Raw genomic sequence first — 27,500 nt, forward strand, 5'->3', positions numbered from 1 at the left:
ACACTGCAGCCTCAGGAGGAACGGCACTATCCACCACCCTCGACCAGCCAATCCAGACCCTTCCTGCCTCTTGACCCCTCCCAATACCCCGTTGTACCCGGAAGTGCCGGGCGGGCCTGGGCCAATCATAGGCCACACCACCCAGACTAATGGCAACAGGACTGTGGCAGACTGTAAGAAGACCAATGGACTCATCACGAATGGACTGGAGGGTAAGCTGTGTTATATAGATACCTCATACCCAATGCAGTGTTGGGGGTAGTAAGAAATGGCACATTACACTTTTCTATCTTTCTAAAAGTCATGAATTACTTTACTTATCACTCCCCGAGGAAAGTAATTAGTTACACTACTTGTTATTTTGGCATTAAACCCTAAAACAATTGTGTTAGGCTTACTTGCGTTCATTGGGCCAATACATGTAGCAGACCTAAGCCCACATGACTAGCAGGGCTAATTTAAATAATAACAGACACCAAATCTTTTCTTTAAGCCCACATGACTAGCAGAGCTAGTTTAAATAATAACAGACACCAAATCTTTATTTTAAATTCAGACTTCCACGTTGTTGGCTCATTCATATGCACTCTACTCGTAATTCCAATATTTCCGACATGACCTGAAGTCAGGATAATAAAAGACGATATAGAAAAGGTAGACTCATGGTAGTGTAAGGCACTTTAGATAAAAGCACCCAACAGTTATGCAATGGCATATGTTAAATGACAAATTAAATGATCCAACACTGGATGCTTTTACCCAAAGCACCAAGTTACAATACCATCAATCAATACATTTAATGGGTTGTCCTCTCTGCACCTCCCCATCATTGTGCTCCTTGAATCTTTCATTTAAAAAAATAGAGCATAGAAAAAGTAGAACATAGAAAGTAATAACTGCATAATTATAATGAATGGAGTTCCAGATTGTTTTTACTGCAGTTAAAATTCTTGAGCTTGAGTAGTCATATATCTGTAGCCACTTCTTAACATGCAGTGGAATCCGTATTATAACCAGCTCCTAGCCGGTTGGCCTGCATGTTAAACAACAATTAGCCGGCCTACGTGCACTCCCGCGAGTCCGTATCATATTCATCTCGGTCGCCGGTATAGGATCCGCATAATAGGAAAAGCGGCTGCTGTTAAACACTGGCAGCTCATAATCCCGATCATGTCTGAGTGGGCGGGTGGTGGCACTTCACGTTCACTAGTTTATTAACTAATGAATCGTTCGGGCAATCGCTTATATCAACGAATTAAACGAGCAAACCCACGGTTTCCTCAAGTGCTGCAAACGGCTTTGAATTGTTTGGTAGAGCTAGGGATCCCAACGCGCTTCAGCTATGCAGGCAGGCAGGTCCGTGCATCACACCGAGGAGAGGAGAGGAGAGAGCTTACTGCTGCGCTGCTGATCCATGTCAGAAAAAGTGAGACATAGGCCTAGCCTAACTTTTGTGGGGAGAAATACATTGAAAACTAGTCAGATATGACTTGAATGCCACTTGTAAAATAAATCACCCACAGTGATTGACGACGGTCCGACCACTATTTTGACTGGGCGGCTTTATGTAACAAAGGCGGAAGCGCTCATTTTTGGCATACTGCCACCCCTCGCGGTCGGAATGGACCCTCGAATTAAAACGGCATGTTTTTGAATGGAGTTTGGTTAAAGATTCGCTAAAGCTGTTTCAATTTAGCACAGCGCCGACGACGACTCACACGACAACTATTTGCCTTGTAGGGAATAACGTGCATGCTCCCGCACCCCTTCCCCCCGCCCACTGGCAGAGAGAATACTGACCATTTCCAGCTGTTTCTAAACAAAGACCCCTCATGTTTAAAAAGGTAAAACCGGAAAATATCCTGCTAGCCGCTAGCCAGACATGATCCAGACTTCATGTTTAAAAGCCACATGTGTCTTTCATGTGACAGTCCAATAGCTTTACTGTGCTTCCTCATATGTAGTGAGTGTGACACCTGCAGGCTGTTGGAAGAAGTGCCGTTTTCCCTTTGCATGCATCCCAGTGAGCTGTGTGTGTGTGGTAGTGTCTTCTGCACAGCAAAATACTGTAGCTCTTCTGTGTTTGTCCAACCCCATAGCGAGACCCTGTGTGTGTGTGTGTGTGTGTGTGTGTGTTTGTGTGTGTGTGTGTGTGTGTGTGTGTGTGTCTGTGTGTGTGTGTGTGTATGTGTGTGTGTGTGTGTGTGTGTCTGTGTGTGTGTGTGTGTGTGTGTGTGTGTGTGTGTGTGTGTGTGTGTGTGTGTGTGTGTGTGTGTGTGTGTGTTCCTCTGCAGGGTGTATTAGTGGGTGTGACTTTCCTTTCCCTGTACCCTCCCCTGGCGCCCCTCCCCTTCCTGATGACTTGTGTGTGGTGTTTGTAGTGGAACTGGACAAGGGACCCTACGGACTGGGCATGGGACTCATAGACGGCTTGGTAAGTAGACTCACACACGCACGCACACACACGCATGCACACAAACACATCAACGCAACCCGTTTGCATACACACTTTGCAAAAGAGTTTTCGCTTTCTTGTTTGTAAATGTTTAAAACAGATATTAGGGATAGGTTTAGCAGAATACTTCATCTCAATTGTCCATCCAAAAGTCTAATTAGTCTGTTTTTGCCTTTGAGTATCAGGCAGTTCACTAGTTACATAAGGATAGATCTAGTATTTGACTTGATCTGAATTTAAGTGACACTTAAATGTACCTGCTGCTCCTCCTTGATTGTTGTAAATCTCTACTGGGTTGTTTCTGTCTGTCTAAAGAGTCGCTCTGTTCTTAAGGCTTTCTTCAAAAACCTCAAAATAATACTTAAGACTAAGTTTATGCAACCCCTGCTGCTAAAAATAAGTTGATAAAACACATTAAAGGCCATGTCTAATCTAATCCCCTCTGACAGTGAGGCCACATGCTGTACTGTATATAGAGTATAGAGTATATAGTATAGAGTATATAGAGTATATATAGTCTATAGCATATAGAGTATATATTAGGGCTGTCACTTTTTCCCAAAATAAAATTCGAACGAACTTTAATTGCCCGAAATTCGTTCGAATATATTCGAAGTTTTTTGGTTAATTAATTTTTTTTTTTTTTTTTTTTTTTCCCCAGTCCAGCAGCCTGTTGCACCAGCTGAACGTAAGTTCTGTCTTAAGTTAGGGTGTAAAGTCCACACTAACTGCTACGTTCAAACTAGTTAGTTTGACACTAAAGTTGTGTCTTTGTTTGGTTGCACCACGGAGACGTAAGGTACATCTTAACTAGTAGACCCTAAAGTCCATACTAACCAAAATAGTGTCGCAGACAATGACGTGTACAGTATCTGTGACCAATCAGTGAAAAGCACGGTGGAAACGGTGTTTATTTACGGTTGTTTAAGTAAGTGGAGTGAAAACAGGACATGTTGCCCACCGCAAATTAGTGCTTTCATATTTCATCAACACTAATCAAATGAGAACATTATTGAGTAACGTTCGTTTAGGTTCATATTACTGTTGACGCTTATCTGTGAGCTCTTCATCAGTATTGTAGGCTATACCACCATCCTGCCTCACTAAATTGTTGCGGTTATTTTAATTTGTATGCAGTGCTGCAGCTTGTGGGAAACAAAAGCGTGAGTCATAAATATCAAAGGGTGTAATTTATCACGGAGAGCGCGTTGCGGACGCAAAACAACGATGCGCCACGGCGCCAAGTTGCAATCCGTGCCAACTGCTATTTTACGGAGGACTTTACACCTAGTAAGACGTAGGTGTAAATTTTAAGTTCTAACTTATGCCTACGTTGTAACTATTTCACTTGGTGCAACCCAAATATTTTTAGTAGTGCGTAAACTCGGACTTAGTGAGACTTTACGTTCAAACTAGCTTACGTTTCAACTTACGCACAGCTGGTGCAACCCACTGCAGGCCACCGGGCATCAGCCCGACGTGTTAGCTTGGACGCTCACAGTCACAACACTGCCTCACAAACTTGGCTGCATCCAACTCGAGACAACTTTTCAGACCCTGGAGACAATCTTTCTCAGAAGAGACTAACGCGACAAATCTGGAGACTTTTTCTGACATGGGATTAACATAACCAGCAAGCAGCAGTTGGTTAATTTTGGTTCATAAAAAAAAAAAAAAAAAAAAAAAATCGAACAGTCAATTTACATATCGAACACGAATCCCTCCCCCACATTCGAAGTTGCATTCGAATTTCGAATGAAAAGTGACAGCCCTAGTATATATATAGAGTATATAGAGTATATAGAGTATATAGAGTATATAGTATAGAGTATATAGAGTATAGAGTGTATATAGAGTACCGCAGGAAGTCGCTAGCAAATCGCTGCCGTGTTGGTTTGTAAGGGGAAAAGGCTATGGGATTTTAGAATGAGTATTTCGGTTAAATGCATGAAATAAGGTCTGTGGTTAACACACGTTTATTTGTGGAATTTGTGTTCAGCAGGATAATCTTCACAAACAAGGGTCACTTTTATGACTTTTGAAGCATAAATGCGTTTTTTAAATGCGATTTTCAGAAAATGCTTCAAAGGTCATAAAAGTGGTCCTCGTTTGTCAAGATTATCTTGCTGAACACAAATGTCCACTGCCATAAGCTTGTGTTAACCACAGACCTTATTTCATGCAACACACACACACACACACACACACACACACACACACACACACACACACACGCACACACACAGACACGCACACACGCACACACACAGACACACACACACACGCACACACGCACACACGCAGACACACACACGCACACACACACACACACACACAGACACACACACACACACACACACACACACACACACGTGTACACTAACACATGTCCTTCCTACAGCACACTCCTCTCAACGCTCCAGGTATTTACATCCGCACTCTGATCCCTGACGGGCCTGCTGCCTCCGACGGCAGGCTGAGGATTGGAGACCGCATCCTGGCTGTCAACGGCACCAGCCTGATCGGAGCAGACTACCAGAGGTGAGGGGGGAGGATGGAGAGGGGACAGTGATGGTGGCAGATCGGGGGTTAATGACCATGCATGTGAATATGAGGATTATAAGTCAATGAGAGTAGCCTCGGACTTGCTTCACTTGTCAGCAACTTAAACCCACATTTTATACATGTACACTTGCACTGTGCAATAAAACTTAATGTGCAATAACTGCTCAATACTGGCATTTTGCAATAACCCAATGTCATTCATGTATCCACACTGTACTGATGTGCAATTTCCAAACTGGAACCAAATGCACCTTGCTTTTATTATTACTAGTATTGCTGTATATACTCTACAATGTTATATTTCTCACTTCTTACTCAATGGTACTTTTGACACTTTAGTGTGTATAAATTATCTTTATTTTCTTTCTTTTCTTATTGTCTTATTCCTATTCTTCTATAAGTCAAGAAAGTATTTCTGATTCTGATTCTGATAATGAGGGTGGTGGGGACTGATGGGGGATATTGATGGTGCAGTCAGCAGTCTCCACACACCATTAACACCACACCCGGGGCTGTCAACCTCTTGAGACAATTGATTACTGTTATTGATTGATTGATTGATTGGTCCCAGCCCAGACAGTGATGCTCCTTCATCTGTTCTCTGTCTCTGCTGAGCTCCATGTAACTGGATTCTCTCCTCTCTCTCTCTCTCTCTCTCTCTCTCTCTCTCTCTCTCTCTCTCTCTCTCTCTCTCTCTCTCTCTCTCTCTCTCTCTCTCACCAGTGCGGTGGATCTGATTCGGCTGGGAGGGGGGCGGCTGCGTTTCTTGGTAGCCAAATCTGACCTGGAGGTCTCAGAGAAGATCAGTGCTTCTTCCTGCTGACCGCCTCCCAGCACTCCTGCCTTCCTCCTAACACACACACACACACACACACACACACACACACACACACACACACACACACACACACACACAGTCGAGTGAGGTGATGGTATCTGCAGTGAAGAAAAGGATGTACACAGGCACAGCCACACATGTACACAAACACACTGTATACACACAAACACACACACACACACACACACACACACACACACACACACACACACACACACACACACGCACACACATGAAATATGAATGTGAACCCTAGTGTCAGCACAAAGCCAAGCAATCAAATCCACTCCAGCAGGACCTGCCTCCCTAACGTCTACTTTTACTAGGTTCATGTGACAGACAGAACTCCTAACCTACCACATGAGAGGGATTTCATTTTTGCCTGACCAATCAGCAGTTGAGGTGGGCTAGGTGTAATCAGCCAGTATGCGGTCTGATGTGGTTTAAAGCACAGTAGATTGTAGGGTCTGAATTCCTTACCATTCAGCCCTTGGCGCATGTGCGGTGCGCACACTGGACTCCCTGGGCTACATTTTCAACACGGCTAACAATATATTTTAATTCCACAGTTTTAGAACAATTTTCCGTGGTAACTCCAGACTGTAGCATGGTAAATTAGCTACCCGACTCTCATAGACAAAGGCACAGCACTCTGAAACTGTTGGATGCACCTTGAAGATAATAATATGTACTTTTCCTAATCACTACTCTAAAACAATTTGCAGAGATTAAAAACAGACAAACAAAAAACAGTGAAAAGTGAAAACAGCCTAGATGAAACCTGGATGTTTTACACAGTGCTTTTGGAATGGAATGTTTTTGTAAAGTCATTTTACAGTCGTTAGTAACTCCCAAAGCACTATCACTGTATGCTGAATGTATGAATGTTGACTTTTGTACTCGAGAATGGGTGATAGAGGCTGAGGAAAGTGAATGCAAGAATGTCAAGGTGCAGCCCAGCTCTCGCATTTCACATGTCACCACTGTTTTCACCATTACCTTACCTCCACTGGAAAAACGATGACCTGTCGAGGGTTGACACACATGCAGGGATTGAGCAGCTGTAGTGGGACATTGTTTCAATCAATCATCTAACACAGTGGTTGTCAGCCTGTGGGCTACCACTGGTGGTACGCAGGGCTCCCTCCCTCTCATACTTGGTCATTTCTGAGGTGGTAGTTGGTGTAAAAAGGTTCAGAACCGCTGATCTAACATATACAGCCATCAAGAAAACATGCTTTAATCAAAAGTGTTTCTCATGAAACTCAGATGCACAATCCCAATGTGTATAAACCACACTTTTTTTTTAAATATATATTCTGTATGTATCTGGTTAAAAAGTGTAAATACTTGTTTGTAAATATTTAACACTTGGTCACATTCTTTGGACATTCAAAAGAAAACATGCATATAGGGAACTACTGGAGGTCTTTCTTTTTTTAAATATTTTGTCAGTTTAACACTGAAATCTAGTTTTACTCAGTTTCTGTTCCATCACTTTGCAGTAATATTTGTTTTTCTTTGTGTGTTCCATGGTTTGTATGCAATGCTTTTCTTTCATGCATGTCTGTTCTCTGTTGACTATTTATACTGTTTAGAATGACAGCACTTAAGAATAAATTGGTGAATACATAGTTTTGCTGCTCTTACATCCTTTTCCAGACTCTAATTTCCTGACTTCTCTGTCAGACCATTTGACATTTGAGTACACAAGGGTGTCACTTTGTGTTGAAAAGTTGTGGGGACATGTGGGGACATGTCCCCATTGTAAATTACACCTATGGACACACCACAACATTTTGGAGGTTTTGGGTTTGAGCCTCAGTGAAAATTTGGACTTTGAAGAACTTCTCAAGTGGGCTTGTGACTTAATAGCTAAGGTGCTTGCCTTCCAATCTGTAGACTGGGGTTTGAGTCCCAGTCAAACCAAACACATTTTTATAAAACATTAGGGTTAGGCATTAGGTGTAGGCAAGTACAACAATTTGGTTTGGGTTATACTAGTAAAAAATGATGGTCCTGGAACTATACCATCACGGTGATATAAGGACGTCCTTCGAGCCTCAGTCAGTTTTGAATGGCGAAAGCCAGAGGAAAGAGTGAAAAGCTCTGAGAAAACCTTTCGTAAGAAGTCGGACCTGGTGGTGCAGACAGGTGGCATCCTGCCCTGCAGTATTGAGGCCTCAGTCACTTTTGAGGTCGTGGGTTCAAGCCTAGTAACTAACTGTACTTCTACTTACAGTAATTAAAAAGAATGTGTGTACTTTTCCAATCTGTTTATCGATACCGTGTAAAATTTGTTCAAATGCATGTTGACAGATTACATGTGGTTAGAAACTTACAACCACTAGCAATCACAGTTATCATGCCTGCTGCTCTAAAAGAAACTTCTGGAATTGCTGAACTAGAAAGTTTACCACAAAGGGACTCAAAGCCTCAGTCTTCTGATCCAAAATCAGACACCTTGGGTATGGTCGTGGTTAAGAAAACCCTAATCTAATCTTAACCACATCTATTTTACTTGCTGCATGTTCTGTGCGTTTGAGCTGGGCTGTAGTCCAGTGGTAAAAGACCATGCCTTCCAACCCAAAGGTTTGTGGTTTGAATCCCGGTACGGACACTAAAACCTTTTCAAGTCTTTCATTGGGAAAGCCATAACAAAACTGCCTAGAGATCCATTGTAAGTTACCTAGGCTGATGGTCTAGGGGTTAAGGCGATCACCTTAACAGACCACATTGTATGCGGAGAAGTGCAGGTTTGATTCCTGCAGGGGATTTGAAGTCGTCTCCCCACCCCTCCTCCTCCCCCCACCCCTCCCCCCCCCCTCCTCCTCCCCCACCCCCCCTCCTCCCCTCCTCCTCCCCCCCCCCACTCCCCTCCCCTGCCATCTCCCGGCCTCCCTCCTTCACCGTGTTCTCACTCAACCACTCTCACCATCTCTGCAGGGACTGTGCCTGCTCCCCTCTCTCCTCTGCGGGTCAGTCCCTGCAGAGATGGTAGTAGAGTGGTTGAGTGCGAACAGGGTGAGAGGAAGGAGGCCGGGAGATACATAGATAGATGGCAGAGGAGGGAATTTTGTTGGAGGACGGGGGGAGGTAGAGAGAAGGAGAGGCCAGACAGTGGGGGGGAGACGGGAGGTAGAGAGAAGGAGAGGTCAGACAGTGGGGGGGAGACGGGAGGTAGAGAGAAGGAGAGGTCAGACAGTGGGGGGGAGACGGGAGGTAGAGAGAAGGAGAGGTCAGACAGTGGGGGGGAGACAGGAGGTAGATAGAGGAGAGGTCAGACAGTGGGGGGGGTGGGTGGACAGGTTGGAGGGGAGGTCGATCAGGGGGGGGATGGAATGGTGGTGGACCTCTCTCCTGCGTTGTCCTCTCCTGCCTTTCTCTCCCTCTCCTGCCTTGTCCTCTCTGCCTTGTCCTCCTCTCTCCTGCCTTTCCCTGTCCTCTCTCTTGTCCTCTCTCCTGCTTTTCTCTCCCTCTCTTGCCTTGTCCTCTCTGCCTTGTCCTCTCTCCTGCCTTCCTCTCTCCTGCGTTGTCCTCCTGCCTTTCTCTCCCTGTCCTCCCTCTCCTGCCTTGTCCTCTCTCTTCTCTCCTCTGCCTAGTCTGGAAACACATTTCTATTTTCATACTTTTCCAGAACTGGAAAATACTAAAATCAAATTCCATACTTTTCCATACTTGTGTAGGACCCAACAAGGTCACATGAAAGAAGACACAGGGGGACATTCAAGTCAATGAGAATTTTTAATTTGTGCTACACATTTTTTTTTAACAAATCACAAAAACAGGAACATTTAAAAATACACATATACTCCTCTATTTCCAGAATGTTTACGGTTTGATGACAGCTGTTCTTAGATAGCAAAATATTTTTTATTTTTTCAAAATAGGAAAAAAATATCTAATAGCTTTGTCATTTAGCAGATAGAAAGAGCAGCATACAATCATTACGCATCTTTTTTTGTTTCATTTTTCTAATGTGCAACAACAATCACTGAATCTTGCGCAAATTGTGCCTGATTGCCAGCAAACATGAGGTGTATGAAGGACATGTGGACAAGCTAAAGGCAGAGAGTGAGAATGAGAGGAGGTGAAAGGAACAGAGAAGGGAGAGAAATTGCTGAAGAACATCTAATTAAGGCAGTGTCTGTGACAGGAATTGCCAACAGCTCGATGCCTCAGACTGCTAAGATGGAGAAAAGACTGCCAGCTGAAGAAAGTGAGAGGTAGACCGGGGGAAGAAGAGAAAAGGAGAAATAAATAAATAAAAAGAAAGAACACCCAAGAATAGAGGAGAGATGTTGAAAGTAGCAAAAAGAAAGGATGAATAAAGAAAAGAAACTGAGTGAGATTTGTGTGGTCATGTGTTGGTCCCGCCCCTCCCCTGATAAAACTGACAGAAGTCTACTAATGAAACATTATCGTCGTCGTCATCACCACTGTAGTGTAGCAGATCTTGTACTGTTAAAGAAGCGCTGTGTTAACATTCTAAAAAGGTAAAGCTGTCTAAAGGTTAAAATAAAATTACAAAAAAAACATTTAAGGCTTTAAGGATTATTACAATAATGCTTTTCTGAACTAAGACAAACAAAACTGTACACACAGGCTGTTCCATCTCTCCTTTTACTCTACTACTGAAACAACAATCAGTTTGTCTACATTAGGGTAGCTCCACTTCAATCAACTCCCACTAGTCGCCCCGTTTTCCCCCTCGCTGCAACCAACCCCTTCGCCAAGGATATCTTTAATCTGAGGGGCTTAGTTCACACTGACAAACTAAACTGAGCTGAGCTGACGTGAGAACTGGAAACTGCTGGTTTGGATTTTGTTATTCCAGGATTTCTCTCCTGAGTTTCTCCAAACACAATGCCCTCTCTCCTGTTCTTTAGAGAGAAGGCAAAAAAGATTCTGGTCTTGGCCTTAAAGGAAGGCTTTGCCGATTTTCAACCCGCTTTGTGTCATTATAATCTCTATAAAGCAGATGGGACAGTGCCGACCTTGTGCATACGTTTTCTGCATCGAGAATCCACGTTTGACTGCCTGCAGAAACTCCGCCCACGCCAACTGGTATGGGTCATTAGGCTTGTTAAAGGCTCTCGATGCGTTTCTCCGCGGATGTGCGCATACAGAGAAAATGAAAAGAAACGATAACGGTCACCCTCGAGCAACTTCCTTGTCCAGAATGTCCAGAATGATGCGTTTTGCATCATTCTGGACACCGAAGTGCTGGAATAAGCTGCGGAGCTGTGTGTGCAGGAAAACATGAAGACAAGGTAAAGGCTGCCCATCTGCATAATTACTGACATTGTGATGATACAAAGCGGGTTGAAAATTGGAAAAGCCTCCCTTGGCTTAAGGTAAACATGTTTTTTTTTGCTAAGATATACAAGATATACTGCTCTCTTCTGTCTCTCTACTCCATTCTATTCAGCTGTTAAGGACTGCATAATGTGTTCAATCACCTCCTGAAGTCTCCCTTCTCCCAAGCCCCGTCAACCTTACACGAGGGTGCTCAACCACGTCCTTCCTACTCTTGTCCAGAACTGTGCGAAGCGGACAATAACTCCGATCACCACAGTTTTATCTGCAGAAGTATAACGTTTCTGAACACACCTCCCCTGCTTTTAATTGAGGCAGCGACTCAAGTAAGAGGTGCAGGACAGATGATTTCTTTGGCCAACAAGCGATAGTAACATTTTTGATTCAACAAATAGAGGGAGGAGAGGTTGTACTCAAGAAATATCTTCCACCATTCAGAGAATAGGTAGCTCTGAAGGGACCGGACAGTGTGTAAAATGCTCCATTAAGCTCAATGTTCTCACCTGTTTGTGTCGTCTGTGAATGACCCATAACATTAAAAAGACAGCTGCAAAACCCTGTAAGATTTACTTTTTTCTTTTCAATGCAGAGCGTATTTGAACATTTGAATTTGACCAAACATGATATACAGTATCTATAAAAAAAAATCCCTTCTGTTTGAGACAGGCTGCCTAGACTGTTTTTGGCCATTAACGGCTGCAGCCATATGAAATCTGTATAGAAGGCGAAGCAGTTGGGGGGGGTTGATAAGGAGGCTGTCCTTCGGGCACCTGTTCAGGGGCCCTGGGTTTTTACTTCCTAGGGTCGTGGGTCTGTGATGTCATGGCCACGATGACAGGCTGCTGGGTGGATGTGACTTGAGGCTGAGCAGAGTCACTTCCCTCCTCACCCTCCATCCTAGACCTCTTGACTTGGGGCTCACCGGGTTGATCAGCCCCGGCACTGGACTGTCTGCTCACCAGCACTGGGGGAGAGCTGGAGGCCTGGGCAGCCAGGATCTGCAGAGGACTGTTGAGACCTGGGTAAAAAGGGGAAGAATAACTCGTATTAAATCAATGTAAAATCAACGGAAGCATCAAAACACCTTATTGTGTAATCTATGTAGCACAATTGCATGCAGCAGCCAGTATGACGGTGGGGAATGGTGGGTAAACCCCATCTTTATTGACACAATCTGTAATCAATCTACGGTCATCAATATGATTGGGGCAGTGTGTGTGTGTGTGGGGCAGTGATTGCAGAGTAACAATTACCATAGGCATTAGCAAGGCCCGTTGCCGTGGCAACAGCAGCAGTGGTGTGTTTGCCATTCTGGGTAACGGGACGAACAGGAAGTTGATGTAAACCCAGGGCCAGGCCCCGCCCCTCCACGCCCTGTCCCGCACTGTCCACTGTTTGGATCACTCGCTCCCGCTTCTGCTGGACGTCTGATGGAAATGCACACATACATACGGTCTAAACATGTAAACACAGAATGTCTCACATGCTTACGCAAGTGCGCACACACACATTATACTATCCCCTCCACTACGTTGAAAGATGTGGACTACAGATCAGAAAAACTGGACTACAATTAATCAAGTGATCGAAGAGTGATCAATCGATGCACGAGATAACTATGTGATCATGATTCAGTGTCACAACTACCGTCACACTAAACTGACAAAACATGGAGATGTTTCGTCATATACATATCAGAGAAACAGCAAGGTGACAGCATTAGCAGGTACATAAAAAATGTATTGATTAATTATTATTTGTACTCCTTACCTGTTCCTGTTGAACAGGAGGATATTGATATTGTCTGTCTTTTACTGTACTTTGCTTTTAACAGGTCTAAATAATGTAATATTAATCTAATCATGATGAATCATGTAATAATTTATCGTCATGTAATTCAGAAAATACATACATCTATAGAGGATTGTTTGTCCCTGTTGCCATAAAATATCTTATCAGTAAGAGAGCCACTTTTTGAAGCCAGCCTGCTACCTCAGTACACAGCACTTTATTTAACCCTGATGGTGCTCCTTTGAATGTAGCTTCTATTGTGTTTGTATATAAATGTGTTCTTAAAGTCTGGATGTGATATGTGTTTTGATGTACCCATTTATTTCTGCACATGCAAGCCAAAAACACATTTCTGCCTTTTGTATGCAAAAAGCAGATAATAAAGTAGTAGTAGAAAATACATTTTCAATTTCTAAAAAAGCACGCCTAAAAAGGCATTCCAGCGATTATACCTCTGAGCTCACCGTTGCCCTCTGCTCCTCCCTGCTGCCCCGTCATGGTAGTGCAAGCGGAGGAGGCGCTGTACCCATTCGGAGGGTTGGAAGGCGGAGGGGCGCTGGTCACCACCCGCAGCATGGTGATGGAGGACTGTTGGGGGTTCTGGAGCAGGTGGAGGGGCTGGAGGAGTTGGCCCCCGCCACCAGGAAGAAAGGCGAGGGCTTTCCCCAGGCCTGGGGGCAGGGCCGTCGGGTGGGGGGGCGCCGCCATGATAACAGGCTGAGCACTGACCGGAGAACCTGGCCAGAGAAACAAATCATTTAAACCGTTTGATCGTACCTATGAAGAAGGCATTTTGCGTGTGATTTGTGTGTGTTTAGTCATGCCTGCCCTGCATGCATGCTCACCTGGGGCACTCTGAGAGTACCTATACTCGGGTACAGATGCCAGTTTGTGAGCGAGCTGCTCATGGTGGTCGTGGGGGATAGGAGAGCCCTCTCTGCTCAGACACTCGGGGGTCTGCAGCCCACTGGAGGGAGGAGAGAGGAGGCCCTGGTGGGTGGGGGATGCTGGGGCACTCCTAGAAAAAAGATGGGGGGTGGGGGGGGGATGGAGGCAGAGGGAGAGAGAAAGACCAAAGGAAAACATGAGCTCAGTGGATATTATATCCAAGACAAAACTTTGACAACATGACATACTTGGGACACAGAATCTACAAACTTAACATACAAAACACGCCAAGAGACAGCTAGTGACATGTAGAACCTTTCCGCTGCAGATACCTCCTGCTGAATATAATCATCTAGAAATCCGACTTACTTTGTCCTATCCAATTAAATGACAGCCAGGAGGAGAAGCAGAGAGAAGGGAAAGGGGTTAAGTGCGTCAAAACAGCAGAAACAGTGCGTGTGTCAGCTGTGCTGAAGCTGCTACCTGGAGGAGAGGGGTCCGAAGGGCGTCCTGAAGCAAGCCACGCCTCTTTGCCGTCTTTTCCTGAAGGCCTGCTCCACCAGCTTGCTCTCAGAGGCAGAGTCCACGCGCCAAAAACTCCCTTTGCCAGGCTCATCCTGAGAGCGCGCCACTTTGAGAAAGTAGCGGTTCAGAGACAGGTTGTGTCTGATTGAGTTCTGGTCGGACAGATGGAGGCAAAGAGAATCACATTGTATTCTGTCACTGAGCACAAAAGAAATGCATCATCATTTGAAATCAAGATACCCACACATGCATTATGTCATTTACGTCATTTTTTGACGATGCCCGCCTGCAGGAGCCTTACCTGCCAGCCCTTGTCTGCAGTGCGGTAGTAGGGGTAGTGTTTGGTGATGTGCGAGTAGATGCCACTGAGAGTCAGCTGTCTGTCCGGGGCTGAAGAGATGGCCTGGACTATCAGCTGGGCATAGGAATAAGGAGGCTTAGACTCGTCCTGGACAAGAGAGACACACAAGACACAAAAGCACATACGACAAATTTGTTTAAAAACTGAAAATTAAGTAGGAATTTGAGTTCTCGGGGGAAATCGGTTCACTTTTGACGTCATTGTCTTTACCTTGGGGCTGTCGCCGCCGCCAGCCGACTCCCCTCGCTCGGCTCCCCCGCCCCGCTGCTCGCCGATGCCTCGTCTCTGCTCAGAAACAGCCTTGGAAGCATACTCAGCTGCTAACTGCAGGTCAGAGGTCACATTGCGTCCATAGCGATACCCCGATGACCCTGCCCCTCGTGGACTGGCCGGACAGGAGTTGGGAACACTGGAGAGGCGAGAAGAGTGTCTGTATTAATGTCTGACCTCTTCTGGAAGCACTACAGCTCTCAGCGTCAAAAGAAGCCAAGCAGGAAATTGAATTTGACCCCCCCCCCCTCCCTCTCTCTGAATGAATGAGCCAATCTAGAATTATTTAGAACCTAGAATTTATTTAATTTATTTGACTAGTTAAAACGTGTTTTTGGATAGTTTGACTTGCCAATTGAAATTGAGCTTTGTCAACCCATGAACCGTCAAAATAGTATGTTTTATTACAGTGTTTACATGCAAAACAAGTGTAATTGAAAAAAGAACATAATTGTAATTAGGCACAAATGAACCCCACCTACTACTACATGAAGGCCTGAGGGTAGAGAAAATCTCTTGAGACACTGGGTTAATTCACAACTGCTGACATAATGGAGCAAGCACAGGCTTTTCTGGGCCTAAGCAATTCCTATTACCACAATTTAATAGTATATAGTAAGTATATATTTCAAAAACTCCATGCTGAAAACACATGACTGTGTATTCTCCATTGTCAGGAAATCTTTTTTATTAGGACTGCAAAAAAATGAAGTGAAGCGATAAAATCGAAATGCGTCCCAACCCTTTCCCTTTCTGATGCAACCGTATTATTTGATTTTGACCCGACTAATCCCGTGCATTTTTTAAACGTGTAAAAATCCTATTTTGAATATAACGACTTTCCACATCAGTGAAAGATTTAGAGTAGACAACAGCCAACAACACAGACTCTTCTCTTTCTGTCTCACACCAAGTTTAGTTTGGAAAAGAGCTCAGGTGCTCACTACTAGAGCTCTATGTATATAAGCAATCGCAAAACACACACAAGCGTGCACACACACAGTGAACAAAAACACACACAAGCGTGCACACACACAGTGAACAAAAACACACACAAGCTTGCACACACACAGTGAACAAAAACACACACAAGCTTGCACACACACAGTGAACAAAAACACACACAAGCTTGCACACACACAGTGAACAAAAACACACACAAGCGTGCACACACACAGTGAACAAAAACACACACAAGCTTGCACACACACAGTGAACAAAAACACACCAAGTCGCTCAATTATTAACTAGCTTTTATCTGTTGCTGTTGAGTGAGAACACAGGGAAATGCAGTAACCTATTATACAACACACACCTGCTTCTGTTAGTAAAATAAACACTGAGTCAGTCTATGTGTGTGTGTGTGTGTGTGTCTCCACGTTTTGAGTTGCCTTTGGCAGCAGATAACTGTAGTTACAAGAGTGTGAGTGAGTGAAAGAAAGAGAGAGGGAGAAAGAGAGAGAGAGAGAGGAGGAGAGAGAGCATAACATATGTCTTGGCTGGGGAAGCTAGACTGCAGGCTCCATTTTGCAAGTGGTAGAATGGAGTAAAGTTCAGACAAACAGAGATGCATAGGGAGGTCTTATCAAAGTGTAAAAAAGAAAAAAGGTGGAGGGAGGCTAGGCTCGTCACGGTTTCCTGTGTCAGTCTCTTTGACCAGAAATATGACTGAATGCTGGCAGGGAGACAAACGCAAGGGCCAAAGTGTTGTTTACATGCATTAAGTTGTCTAACAAGTCAAGTGACTCTCAGCAGCATGTGAAGGAGAGACACTGTTGTTGTGCGTCTCAGCAGCATGTGAAGAGACATGTTGCCACTTTAAGTGTGAGCATGTTTACACAATACTCCTCCCTCGTATGTATGTGGGTACGGCTAAAGACGGCGCCACAACAATCTGCCCGAAAAAGGCCACGGGGGGGAAAGTGGCGGAGAGATGCATGCAGCGTCTAACTTTATGTGCGAGTGTGTGTGTCCACGTGTGAGAGAACAGGGGGTTGAGGGGGGAGTGGGAGGGGTCGGGGACTCTGAAAAGGAAACCACGAATGGACGGAAAAACGACCTACAGGCAAACAATCTGCCCGACAGCCAATCGCACGCCTGGAAGCTGCAGCCATTCCATATAAGGCGTGTATACACAAGCTCGCATTGGTGGGCATGCAGGGGGTGCAAGAACAAACACAGACCACCAGAGGGCACTGCAGGCACCACCACATTTGTCAGTCACACACACACAGTAGAATTATGGGGGCAGTGATTTTCAACCATGTGCCGTCGGGACCAAAGAGTGTGCGGTCTGTTTTCATTCTAACCACCAGACACTGGAGCAGCTGGTTTCACGGATAAGAACGCCTTTATCCAGGAACTAATCCATGAAATGTGCTCCTGTCGTGTTTGGTTGGTTGAGTTTTAGGTCACGATGCACATGATTTAAAAGCACTGCTATAAACATCACATCTGTGGAAGTGTAACACACAGATCACGACAACACAAATATCTACACACATGTGTGTGTCAGACCCGCAGACAAGGTAAGGCTAAACATGCAAAAGATAATTAAGAGGTTTTAAATGCCGTTATATCATTTTGTATCTAGTCTTTAAAAGTATTTGTGTTGCCTTTATTGATCAGTTAACAAAAGGTTGTTATAGTGGAGTCTCAGCCATTTCTCATTGTGGTTATGTGGTTATATCCTCTCTCAGTGATACGCATTTTGACACACAAGGTATCTCCTGCCTTGCCATTGCCAACAAAAAAAGGACAAGCATTGACATGGCAGTGCAGTCTAATATACGAACACTCGCCCCTGAATGCCAAAGACAAAACTAGGTCAATAAATAAACTGCACAATTAATATTATTTATGGGCTTGACCTCACAGCTGGAGACTGAAAATACACTAAGCATAGCAAGCAACATCTACCTTCCTCCTTAGGTTAGTAGTACAGGTAAAAAGTTGTTATAATAAATTGAAGAGCTGTTATCGTTATGAAGTCCATCCATATGCTTTACATGTGAAAACATTTACTATTTCTGCTCAATCTGGAGATAGGTGCATATAATGCATTATGTAATGTATGTGAAGTATTCTGTTTGCATGCAGCCATGTGCACCTGTGGGTGCTCATATCTACATGTGTGCATGTCTGTGTGTTAGGGCTGTCAAATAATATTCTATATTTGGATATATATTTGAATATAAAAATTAAAATTATTATTTACATTTAACCAGGTAAAAAACCTGGAGAAGAGGGTAGCATAAATACATACATTTAAGTTTCATACAAAAACACACAAACATTTCTGAACAGGCAGATTTGGAATTGGATAGGCATTGCGTGTTCTCGCGAGAGCTTCGGCTGCTGCGCTGCTGCCTCCCTGCCTGTCTGTCTGTCTTGTGCGAGATCTGGGCCACTACACTCACTGATGGATAGGAGTCACTTTGATCATTTTGTCAAGCTGAAACGATGGCAGAGAGTTCACCAGGTGGTTCTGGTTCACAACCAAACCAGTAGAGAGAGTGATTTCCTCTCCGAACAGTCTAAGAAGCTCTGGTTGGAAGCACAGGGGAAGGACACCTATGTGAGAATGCTGTTCGTGGACTACAGCTCAGCATTCAACACCATAGTACCCTCCAGGCTGGTAAGCAAGCTCAAGGATCTGGGACTAAACACAGCAATGTGTGACTGGATCCTGGACTTTCTGACAAACCGCCCTCCAGGTGGTGAGAGCGGGCAACCTCACCTCCTCCCCACTGACCATCAGCATAGGAGCGCCCCAGGGATGCGTCTCCAGCCCCTTCTGGAACGACCTCTACACCCACGACTGCGTGGCGACTCAAACCTCGAACACCATCGTGAAGTTTGCAGATGACACAGCAGTCGTGGGGCTGATCTCCAGGAGCGACGAGACGGCCTACAGAGAGGAGGTGGATGCCCTGGAACAATGGTGCCAGGACAACCACCTCTCTCTAAACATCTCCAAGACCAAGGAGATCATTGTAGACTACAGGAAGGGGTGGGGGGGGGGGCGCACACACCCCAATCACCATCAATGGCACAGTGGTGGAAAGGGTGGACAGCTTCAAGTACCTGGGAGTCAACATCCACCAGGACCTGACATGGGCCAGCCACACCGCCACTGTTGTCAAAAAGCCCTGTTATTTTGCACTATGTTGTAACGGAGTCTACAGCACAAGAATTTCACACGTGATACTTGTACTACGGAGTGACAATATAAATATTGAATCTTGAATCTTGAATCACTTTGGATTTTGTTGAGTAAACGGCAAAATTGTGGAATCTGAGATTAAGTTGTTTGCAAGCTGCGTAGCTAAGCTAGTTATCTTACCGTTAGCTACCACAGCTGCTGAGCTCGCTCTGAGTGCTGAATGTCAGTTCTATATGTTAACTTACAGTATGCCGTTAAACTTCAATCAAGAGCCCCATTTGCTTCAGTAGCGTTATTGGACATGATTTTATTTGTTTATTTTGAAATGTGTAGGTATGTAGACAGGTATGTTGGCGAGGGAGGAACTATAGGAATTGGCATGATTAAATACACTGTTACAGATATATATAGTATAGATATTCTAATATAGTCGAACAAATATGTATTTTTTAGAAGGAATATTCGAATATCATTTTTGTCCAATTTTGACAGCCCTACTGTGTATCCATCCTTACCTGAGGGTGCCTGTGGGTGAGGGCAGTGGGGAGCCAAAGGCCCTGATGTGCTCTTCATGCTGTTGCATTGTGGGAATGCTGATTTTGAGGGGTGAGATGTGGGGCAGAAGTGGGCGAGGGGGAGGAGAGGGATGCTCCTTCTCTCTCTGCTCCTCATCGTCCAGGAGCGACATAAACTGGATCTTTATAACCGTGCTGGGAAAACGAAAAACACACCTAGAGGGCAGAACAGCGGGAAGAGAGATGGCAGAATCCAAGACCAAGACAACAGAGTCAGAGGAGAAAGAGTGAGATGCACAGACAGTGGAGAGGAGAGAGGGGAAGCAGGGAGAAGATCAGAGAGAGAAGAGGGAAAGATATTAGCCATACTGTACGTGGTTGGTACTACTAGCATGCATGCAGTGTTGTTTTCATGAATAACAACAGAGTTTCATTTCAATAGGAGATCTCAACAATTTGAAGAAGAAAAAACGTCTTCTCTTACAAAATTATTGAACGCAAAAAAAAAAAAAAAAAAAGAGTACAGGAGTACCGGAGTACAGGAGCAAACACAGCCAGACAATATTGGGTTTTCTCAGAGCAAATCACACAGCTGCAACACTCAATTTCTGTGTTTTTAATTGTTGTGTCAAGATTAAAATGATTACCTGCGTGCCTCCTTGATAAATAAGGTGATTCAAAATAAAGTGGTTAAATTCAACCTTTTTTTCGTAGTCTCTTTATTAATAATAGGTCATTAAAAATTATCAATAATTATCTATATAGACTGAAAATAAATATTGTATATATATTTTTGTTGTTGTTGCTATATTGCCCAGCCCCGGCCCATCAACACAGAACAGAACAAAATAGGACCGACACAGGAGTTCCTCCTCTCTCCTGCTTCTAGAAGGCCTGGACAATCAAGGCAATAAAAGCTTGGGTCAGGAGGACTAGGGATGCACGATGTATATCGATATGATAAATTATCGGACGAAACGGGCCATTTTATGTTCTTGTATATTATTCCGATAATGACATTTTAGACGATAAATAGACCCGATATCGTTTTGCCTTGGCGGCGCAACTTTTGTTGTCGCGCTCATGATGTCATACAGCTGCGCCTCCAATTACAGTCGAGGGCAAAAAAACATGTCTGCTGCCGGTGTGGATGTTTTCCACAGTTTATTATGACTTTGGTCATTGTGTTTTATCTGCAGACTAAGCAGTCCGTACTATAAAAGCGATGTCAGTTAGAGTTGGTTAGGTCAGAGCTATTAAATCATCTTTGCTCACTACATGTGCCTTTCTTACCCCAGGTGTGCATAAACTAAGAACTTTTTTTTTAAATACAAAATTGTGAAATTATTATCGGTTGACGTATCGTTATCGGCCAGGAGATCAGATATTTATCCGATTATCGTATCGGCTGAAAGAAATCCATATTGTGCATCCCTAGTCAGGACCAAGATAATACAAGCCCAATCAAAACCCTTGTGTGAGGGATTGAGAAAACATGGCACAATGGAGGAGTAAAGACTAGGGATGGGCATTTTAAGTAATTTCAATATTCGAGTACTCTCATTAACTAATGAATGAGTACGGTACTCATTTATTAAGAATAATGATAGTGTCCTTTTTTGCATAATAATACGGATGGTCCGTGACCTAGGGGAAACAAGCAAACCAAAGTTTAGCTATGTTAAGATATCGTTGGCTATAGGCCTATAAGAATATCTATTACCATGGTAATGATCTGTTTACACATAGGCCTGCATTATGGAGAAGCGTGTGTCGGTCTCATTTGCATCGGGGATTTCCCCCTGCGTTATTAAAGTGCGGCCTACCTCGGCGAGGTTAGGGGCGGCGGGTAACTTGCCCGGCTGGTTTCTGTTGGATGCCTTGCGTGGGACCACATGCGCAACATTTCTTACAAGTATATAAGCACCTTATATGGATGGTAGCACCACATTATGATAACTGTTGATATATGTATGTTTATTACTGTGTCTGAGCATTTTTGTTCATATTGTTAAAATTGAAAAAAAAAAAAAAAAAAGTGTGAGTAGTACCGTACTCGAATGGTAGAAACGTTACTCAAATAGTAATGTTATGAATGAGTATTTGAGTACCCCTGCCCATCCCTAGTAAAGACTAACGCCTCCCCCAGACCTGACGAGAATTTGCCCGACTGTGGCCAAGATTCCCCCCTCCCGACTATCTCAGGTGCTCCCGATTTGAGCCTTGTCAGGACCGATAATCTGCCCAAATAATCCTGTAGTGTGTGTGTGTGTGTGTGTGTGCGTGTGTGCGTGTGTGTCTGCTGTTGACTTGTCGGGCATATCAAACAAAGTTTGATATTTACAACTCGACACTGACAGACAGGCGATGGAATCTTGAGCAGAGAGCCAATGAGAGCAAGCTGATGGGGAAGCGTCACCAACTGGAGCGGGCGGGGGGAGTGGGGAGAAATAGGGCATGACCAACACAGTCTCACAGAAAATTGTAAAATAGCGACGTTGGGCTGGGCATGACGTGTGCTCCACAGTGGTACTGCAAAAGTCTGCAGGCTGCAGAGAGAGAGAGCGCGAAGAAAGAAACAGAATTGGCACCAAAAACACACACACAGCGCTCCATACACACTCGACAACACAAGATCTCTGCCTAACACTTTTCTCCACTCCATAACGCACATATCTCACTGCGAGGTTGCCGATGCCTTATTTCCGACGCACTTTTAACGAGTCCATATTTTCGGCATGTAATTCGGGGGCAGCGGGGCTTTAATAGGCTACAATTCTCTGCTCTGAAGTCGCGTTTAATCACTCGAGTTTCTGCGAGATCCCAAGTCCTCCGAGGTGACAATCTTCAGCGTAATCGTCAAGTGTGTGTGGGACGGTGCGTCTGAACGGTAGCGATTGTGTGTGCGTTCCAAGATTGAAATGTAAAAAAAATCGGTTATCTCTGTCGTGAGGTGTGTGGACTCTCAATATTTTTATAATCTTCAAGGATTTATCTTTAGGTGTGGGGGAGACATAATCTAATTGCAAAAAGTTGTAATTTCTCTCAGCAGGCATGGGCAGCAGGGTGATATAGACAGTGATTAGCATAAAGAGAAACCATGTGTCAGATGACCCGGGCTCAAACATCCTCCCTGCTGAAGTGTCCTTGAGCAAGCACCAGGGCTGCTGTTTTGTTTGCCGACCTCCCTGTGAAGCGGGGCAAATAAAAACACTCCAGACCAGGGCTTTGTCTGAGGCTGTGGGCCTCCCCTCAGACAAAGCCTCCTTCCCCAATTTACTTGCTTACAGTAGTTTCACTAAAATCCTAGATGCCTATGGGATCATGATTATGTTATTTGATCCCAATTGATCTCAACTATTGAGACAAGATAGCTTCAGTTCAGACTATTAAAAAAAAAGTCTGTCTGCACCAGCGCCTCCTCTGGTCGGTCGGGCGCCTGGTCGGGGCGGAAGGTGGGAATAGCGTGATCCTCCCATGTGCTACGTCCTACCGGTGAAGCTCCCGCTGTCAGGTGAAAAGAAGCTTCTGGCTACTGCGCATGGTGCTAGTCTCGGCTCTCACCAGATCCGCAGAGGGTGGAGCAGCGACCGGGGCAGCAGGGGGAAATTGGCCAATTACAATTGGGGAGAAGATGTTGGGGAAATCCAAAAAAAATAAAATCTGTCTGAAGGCATTTATTTGTTTCTGAGTCTGACTGAGAAAATGGGGAAATACTACCAATACTACTGTATCTCTAAACTATCTCTTTAATCAAATCACACACATTTAGGCTATTTTATGTGATCGCCTTTGGATAACTAATGTACCGGTAATAACAAATGTAATATTTATTTTTTCACTTCAATCAGTTCCATCCACTGAGCCTCCCCTGAAACTGTTTGGGCCCCCCTGGGGAGGCCCGCATCCCACTTTGAAAACCTCTGGTCTAGTCTAAAAGACAGATACAACTCAAATGCCTATTAAAAACATTTGCTTCCAATGCTTTAAAATTCAGGGGGTAATTTTGAAAGATAAATGTAAAACTGAACTCTTCCTTCTATTTTCACTTTCAGCTGTCTCCTGCAAATGTAAACATCCACATTACCGATTCACCACAGATGCTGTAACTGTGCAGTGTAAGCAAGAATGACCAGGGCCAAAACAGAGCAGCCGAACTTGACTGTGTCAGTGAACATGGTTTTTATGTCTTGTGTTTACTCCATCCTCGTGTGCCTGCTGGTATGAGGATGTTAGCCTATACTTCCTGATCAAAACCTGACACACCCCCAAACAGTCTTGACAGCCAATCAGAGGACACAAGAGCACGGTGCCACCCACACTACATACGCGCACGCACGCACCCCCAACCCCACACACACACACACACACACACACACTCTCTCTCTCTTGCTCTCTAGGCTGCTTGCTCTCTAGGCTGTAAGATTCCAGTTTGTATGATAGACTATCATTGATAGTTGATGAAATCAAACAAACACAAAAAATTGAAACTAGACAATAACGCTGTAACAGTTCAACTTTGTATGTAAAGAGTAAAACAATCCCGTTGATAAATAAGGTGCATTTCAAGTTTTCTATCCTACAGTAGTAAACCTACTACTACACCGACACACAGGAGGACCAGTGAGGTGCTGTCTGATGACGCTGTCAAGGGTGCGTTTGTTTACATTTACTGTTTAGGCTACGTGAACCCCCAATACCATAATTTCAGTAGATATTATTATCACGAGTGATAAGATATGATAACATTGCGTTATATTGACTAATATTATATTATATTATATATAATAATTATATTATATTATATATATATTATATATATATAATATTATATATATAGGAATTCGGTGTTCTGCTATTTTAAGCAGCCAAATCTAAAGTGGTAACGTTAACTGTAACATGTGTCTCCTTGTGAAATGTCAAGTTGACCAACGGCTTTTCCAAGTTTGCTAACTACTAACTAGCGTTAGCTATTTGGCTATGGGTTAGCAGGCCAAATGCAGCTAGCTAACTTGGCGTAATTCACTAGTACTAGTTGAACAAAGTGTGGGGGGGGGGGGGGACCTGTGGATGTCCTTGAGGGGGTTCCAGATGGGTCACAGCAAAATCTCGAATAAATGAGTAATAGTTTAATTTCACTCATTCCATTTGAACACATGTATTTTATGTTACAGGGATGGCTGTCTGTCCCCACCGACTACTGTACAGTACCGTCACAGACAGTTGTCCGATTCTGTACCAAATCACATAGGCTACGTGATCCTAACGTATGGGGGATCCCTTCCTGGGACGTCTGTCTATCTATGGAGCCATGACATGGGGAGAAAGTTTGGGAACCCCCGAGCCAACTCGCCTGCAGCCTGGTTCTGCAGCGAGCCGCTAGGATACCACAGTTAGCTTGTCGGTAACGTTAGCGACCATGCTAGCCTGACGGGACGGGACTCACTCTCGGGGCAGCAGCAGCGGCGGCGCTCCCCTCCGCTGAAACACGCCGTCCACGAACACGCCGTTCTTGCCCAGACACCGGAAAGAGAAGCCGATCGACTCGTCGTAGGTGATCTGCAGGTGCCGTCGCGAAATGAAGCTCGAGTGGCCCATGTTGATGTCCACGGAGCCATGAGAGGAGTTCCGGCCTATGGTGACTGTCCTCTGGCGCATGAGAAACTCAAAGTCCCGGCCCTCCAGCCTGGCCAAGGCCTGCGGATGGGACGCTAGACGGACGGGAAGGATCCCGGCGTCCCGGCCGTCCATAATCGGGACGCCCGAGAGGGCTAGGGCGGGCTGAAAGGCGTGCGAGGTCACCCCAACGCGCACGGGACTGCATGGTGCCGATTGTAAAGCTAGGAGGGCACGAGCTCCGGTGTCGTCCCGGTAGTCTGCCATCTTCTTTCGGAGGGTCAACACACATACACACACACGCACGCACACTCTCGCACACGCACACTTCTCGCACACACAGAGTTGCAACGTGAGAGTTTTCGGCCAGGGCACTTGCTCGCTCCGTGGCTGTCGGAACAACATGGACACCCGGTAAGTTACAAGATCCGGGATGGAGTTTCCTTCGGGAACGGGACTTGTGCTGCCTTCAGGTGCGTCTCGTAAAGCTGCCTCCGAAATAGGAAGTCGTGTATCCGAGTCTGTCACCGTTTCTTTGGACACAATTCAAACAAACAAACAAACAAACTTTTTTTTCTGGTTGTTGTTTCACTTGCCCATGTCAGGCATGCAATTGATGCCTATATTCACCAAAACAAACATTTGTGACGCTAAAATGTTAAGCAAAGTGTGAAAATAGAGACATGCAGCATTAGGTCTAGTTACATGGGGCTCCAAGGAAGCAATATAATACAATTGGCCCGTGGTAGTCTCAGTAGCCAGCCGTAGATAGATATCATCTACGTCTGGTGCACACCTCTTGAAAAATGGTTAACGACCGCCCCAAAGAAAAAAAACACAATGTGTGACAGACATATGAATTGACCAACCACGGACGACATGGCGCAACTGATGGGGCGGTACATTTTGAATGATGCACCAATGCACGCAGAGAGCCTGGTTCCAGAGGTCCTTGAAGGGGCTCCAGGGGTTCCAGAGGTCCTTGAAGGGGCTCCAGGGGTCCTTGAGGGGTTCCAGAGATCCTTGAGGGGTTCCAGGGGTCCTAGAGAGGTTCTAGAGGTCATTGAGGGGTTCTAGAGGTCTTTGAGGGCCCTGAGCCGAGCACATCCGGTAGGGCAAGCAGATCTTACACCCACATCAGTACCAGTACCCCGGCCCGGAGGCCCACCAAACTAAACTAAACTGAATCTAGTATAGTATTAAATTAGGCCTATATCATTGTAAATTACTGACACACTGGCTTACATGTTCTCTGCCCCTGAATGTCACATCTCAGCAACTCAACCTACCCGGTCGTGTTCAGCACTTTGAGTTGTTCATGGGCGCTTGGCTATAATGGTCATGTAGGCTAGTATTCAAATGGAGACTTGATTTCTGTGGCATTCGTACAGAAACTGAACATTTTTGGGGGGATTACTATCACTTTTTTTCCTGGATAGTGGATAGAGCATTAGAAGGAACTTTCTACATCTCCTAATACAGGAGTTTTCAAAGTCTGTGACTGTGGGCCTCCCCCCAGACAAAGCTTGGAAAAAGGTGCCCCCCTCGCTCAATTCTTAGATGCCTGGATTATGTTATCTGATCCCATAGATCAGGGGTTCTGAAACTTTTCAGACCAAGTACCACTAGATTTTCAAAATCATATTTCCAGAATATTGAGATATTTCCGAAAATCAGGCCAAGACTACCCCTCAGGGTTTATGTGTATTATGTAAAAAGTGTTGTCCACCCCCCAATCCTCTGGCAGACCACAAGGCAGAGCCCTAGTTTGATCACAGTTTGGGAACCGCTGCAGCATAGATAACAATTGTGCCAAGATAGCCTGATATTGCTATTTGACATACTTCAGACTACACCAAAACATCAAAAGGTCTGTCTGAAGGCATTGATTATTAGTTTCTGACTCTGGGAAAGTGGAAAAACAGTAGTAGTACTATTCCACAAAACGACTGTATCTCTGTACTCTGAACTATCCCTTTAACCAAATCACACACATTTACACCTATTCTGTGTGATCTCATTTTGATAACTAATATAATAACTATTTATTTTCCACTTCTATTCACTGAGCCTTCCCTGAAACTGCTTGCAGCTCCCCTAAGGAGGCCTGCCTTCCACTTTGAAAACCCCTGTCCTAATACCTTATGAAAACAGGCAGGTCTGTGAATTAAAAAAGAAACCTGATGGCAGTA

At 44.6% G+C, this 27,500-nt stretch overlaps 2 protein-coding genes across 3 annotated transcripts in view; one reads left to right on the plus strand and one right to left on the minus strand.

Annotated features, from left to right (window-relative positions):
• Positions 1–5,843, plus strand: part of radil (Ras association and DIL domains) — a gene marked incomplete at both ends in the record, with an annotated part of 31,997 nt that extends 26,154 nt beyond the window's left edge. The window contains 4 exons of the mRNA XM_083656183.1: positions 1–212; positions 2,295–2,434; positions 4,857–4,996; positions 5,744–5,843. The exon at positions 1–212 is cut by the window's left edge and continues 110 nt beyond it. Coding sequence (XP_083512309.1) covers positions 1–212; positions 2,295–2,434; positions 4,857–4,996; positions 5,744–5,843 — 592 coding nt within the window. The remainder of the gene's footprint in view (positions 213–2,294; positions 2,435–4,856; positions 4,997–5,743) is intronic.
• Positions 5,844–9,600: 3,757 nt separating this feature from the next.
• foxk1 (forkhead box K1) lies at positions 9,601–25,673 on the minus strand. 2 transcript variants are annotated; one of them, XM_083656273.1, is made up of 9 exons: positions 25,139–25,673; positions 19,693–19,908; positions 14,953–15,151; positions 14,683–14,829; positions 14,340–14,533; positions 13,814–13,986; positions 13,433–13,705; positions 12,431–12,604; positions 9,601–12,195 (listed from the first exon to the last, which is right to left on the minus strand). In XM_083656273.1, exons 1-9 carry the CDS (start codon positions 25,573–25,575, stop codon positions 11,969–11,971), a joined length of 2,040 nt encoding a protein of 679 aa, XP_083512399.1. In that variant the 5' UTR covers positions 25,576–25,673; the 3' UTR covers positions 9,601–11,968. The 2 variants fall into 2 exon arrangements, with proteins under 2 accessions (XP_083512399.1, XP_083512398.1); XM_083656272.1 differs by having other exon boundaries at positions 13,421–13,705.
• Positions 25,674–27,500: the final 1,827 nt, after the last annotated feature.

Source organism: Poromitra crassiceps, assembly GCF_964638095.1.
Source record: "Poromitra crassiceps genome assembly, chromosome: 19".
Classification (NCBI taxonomy): Eukaryota; Metazoa; Chordata; class Actinopteri; order Beryciformes; family Melamphaidae; genus Poromitra; species Poromitra crassiceps.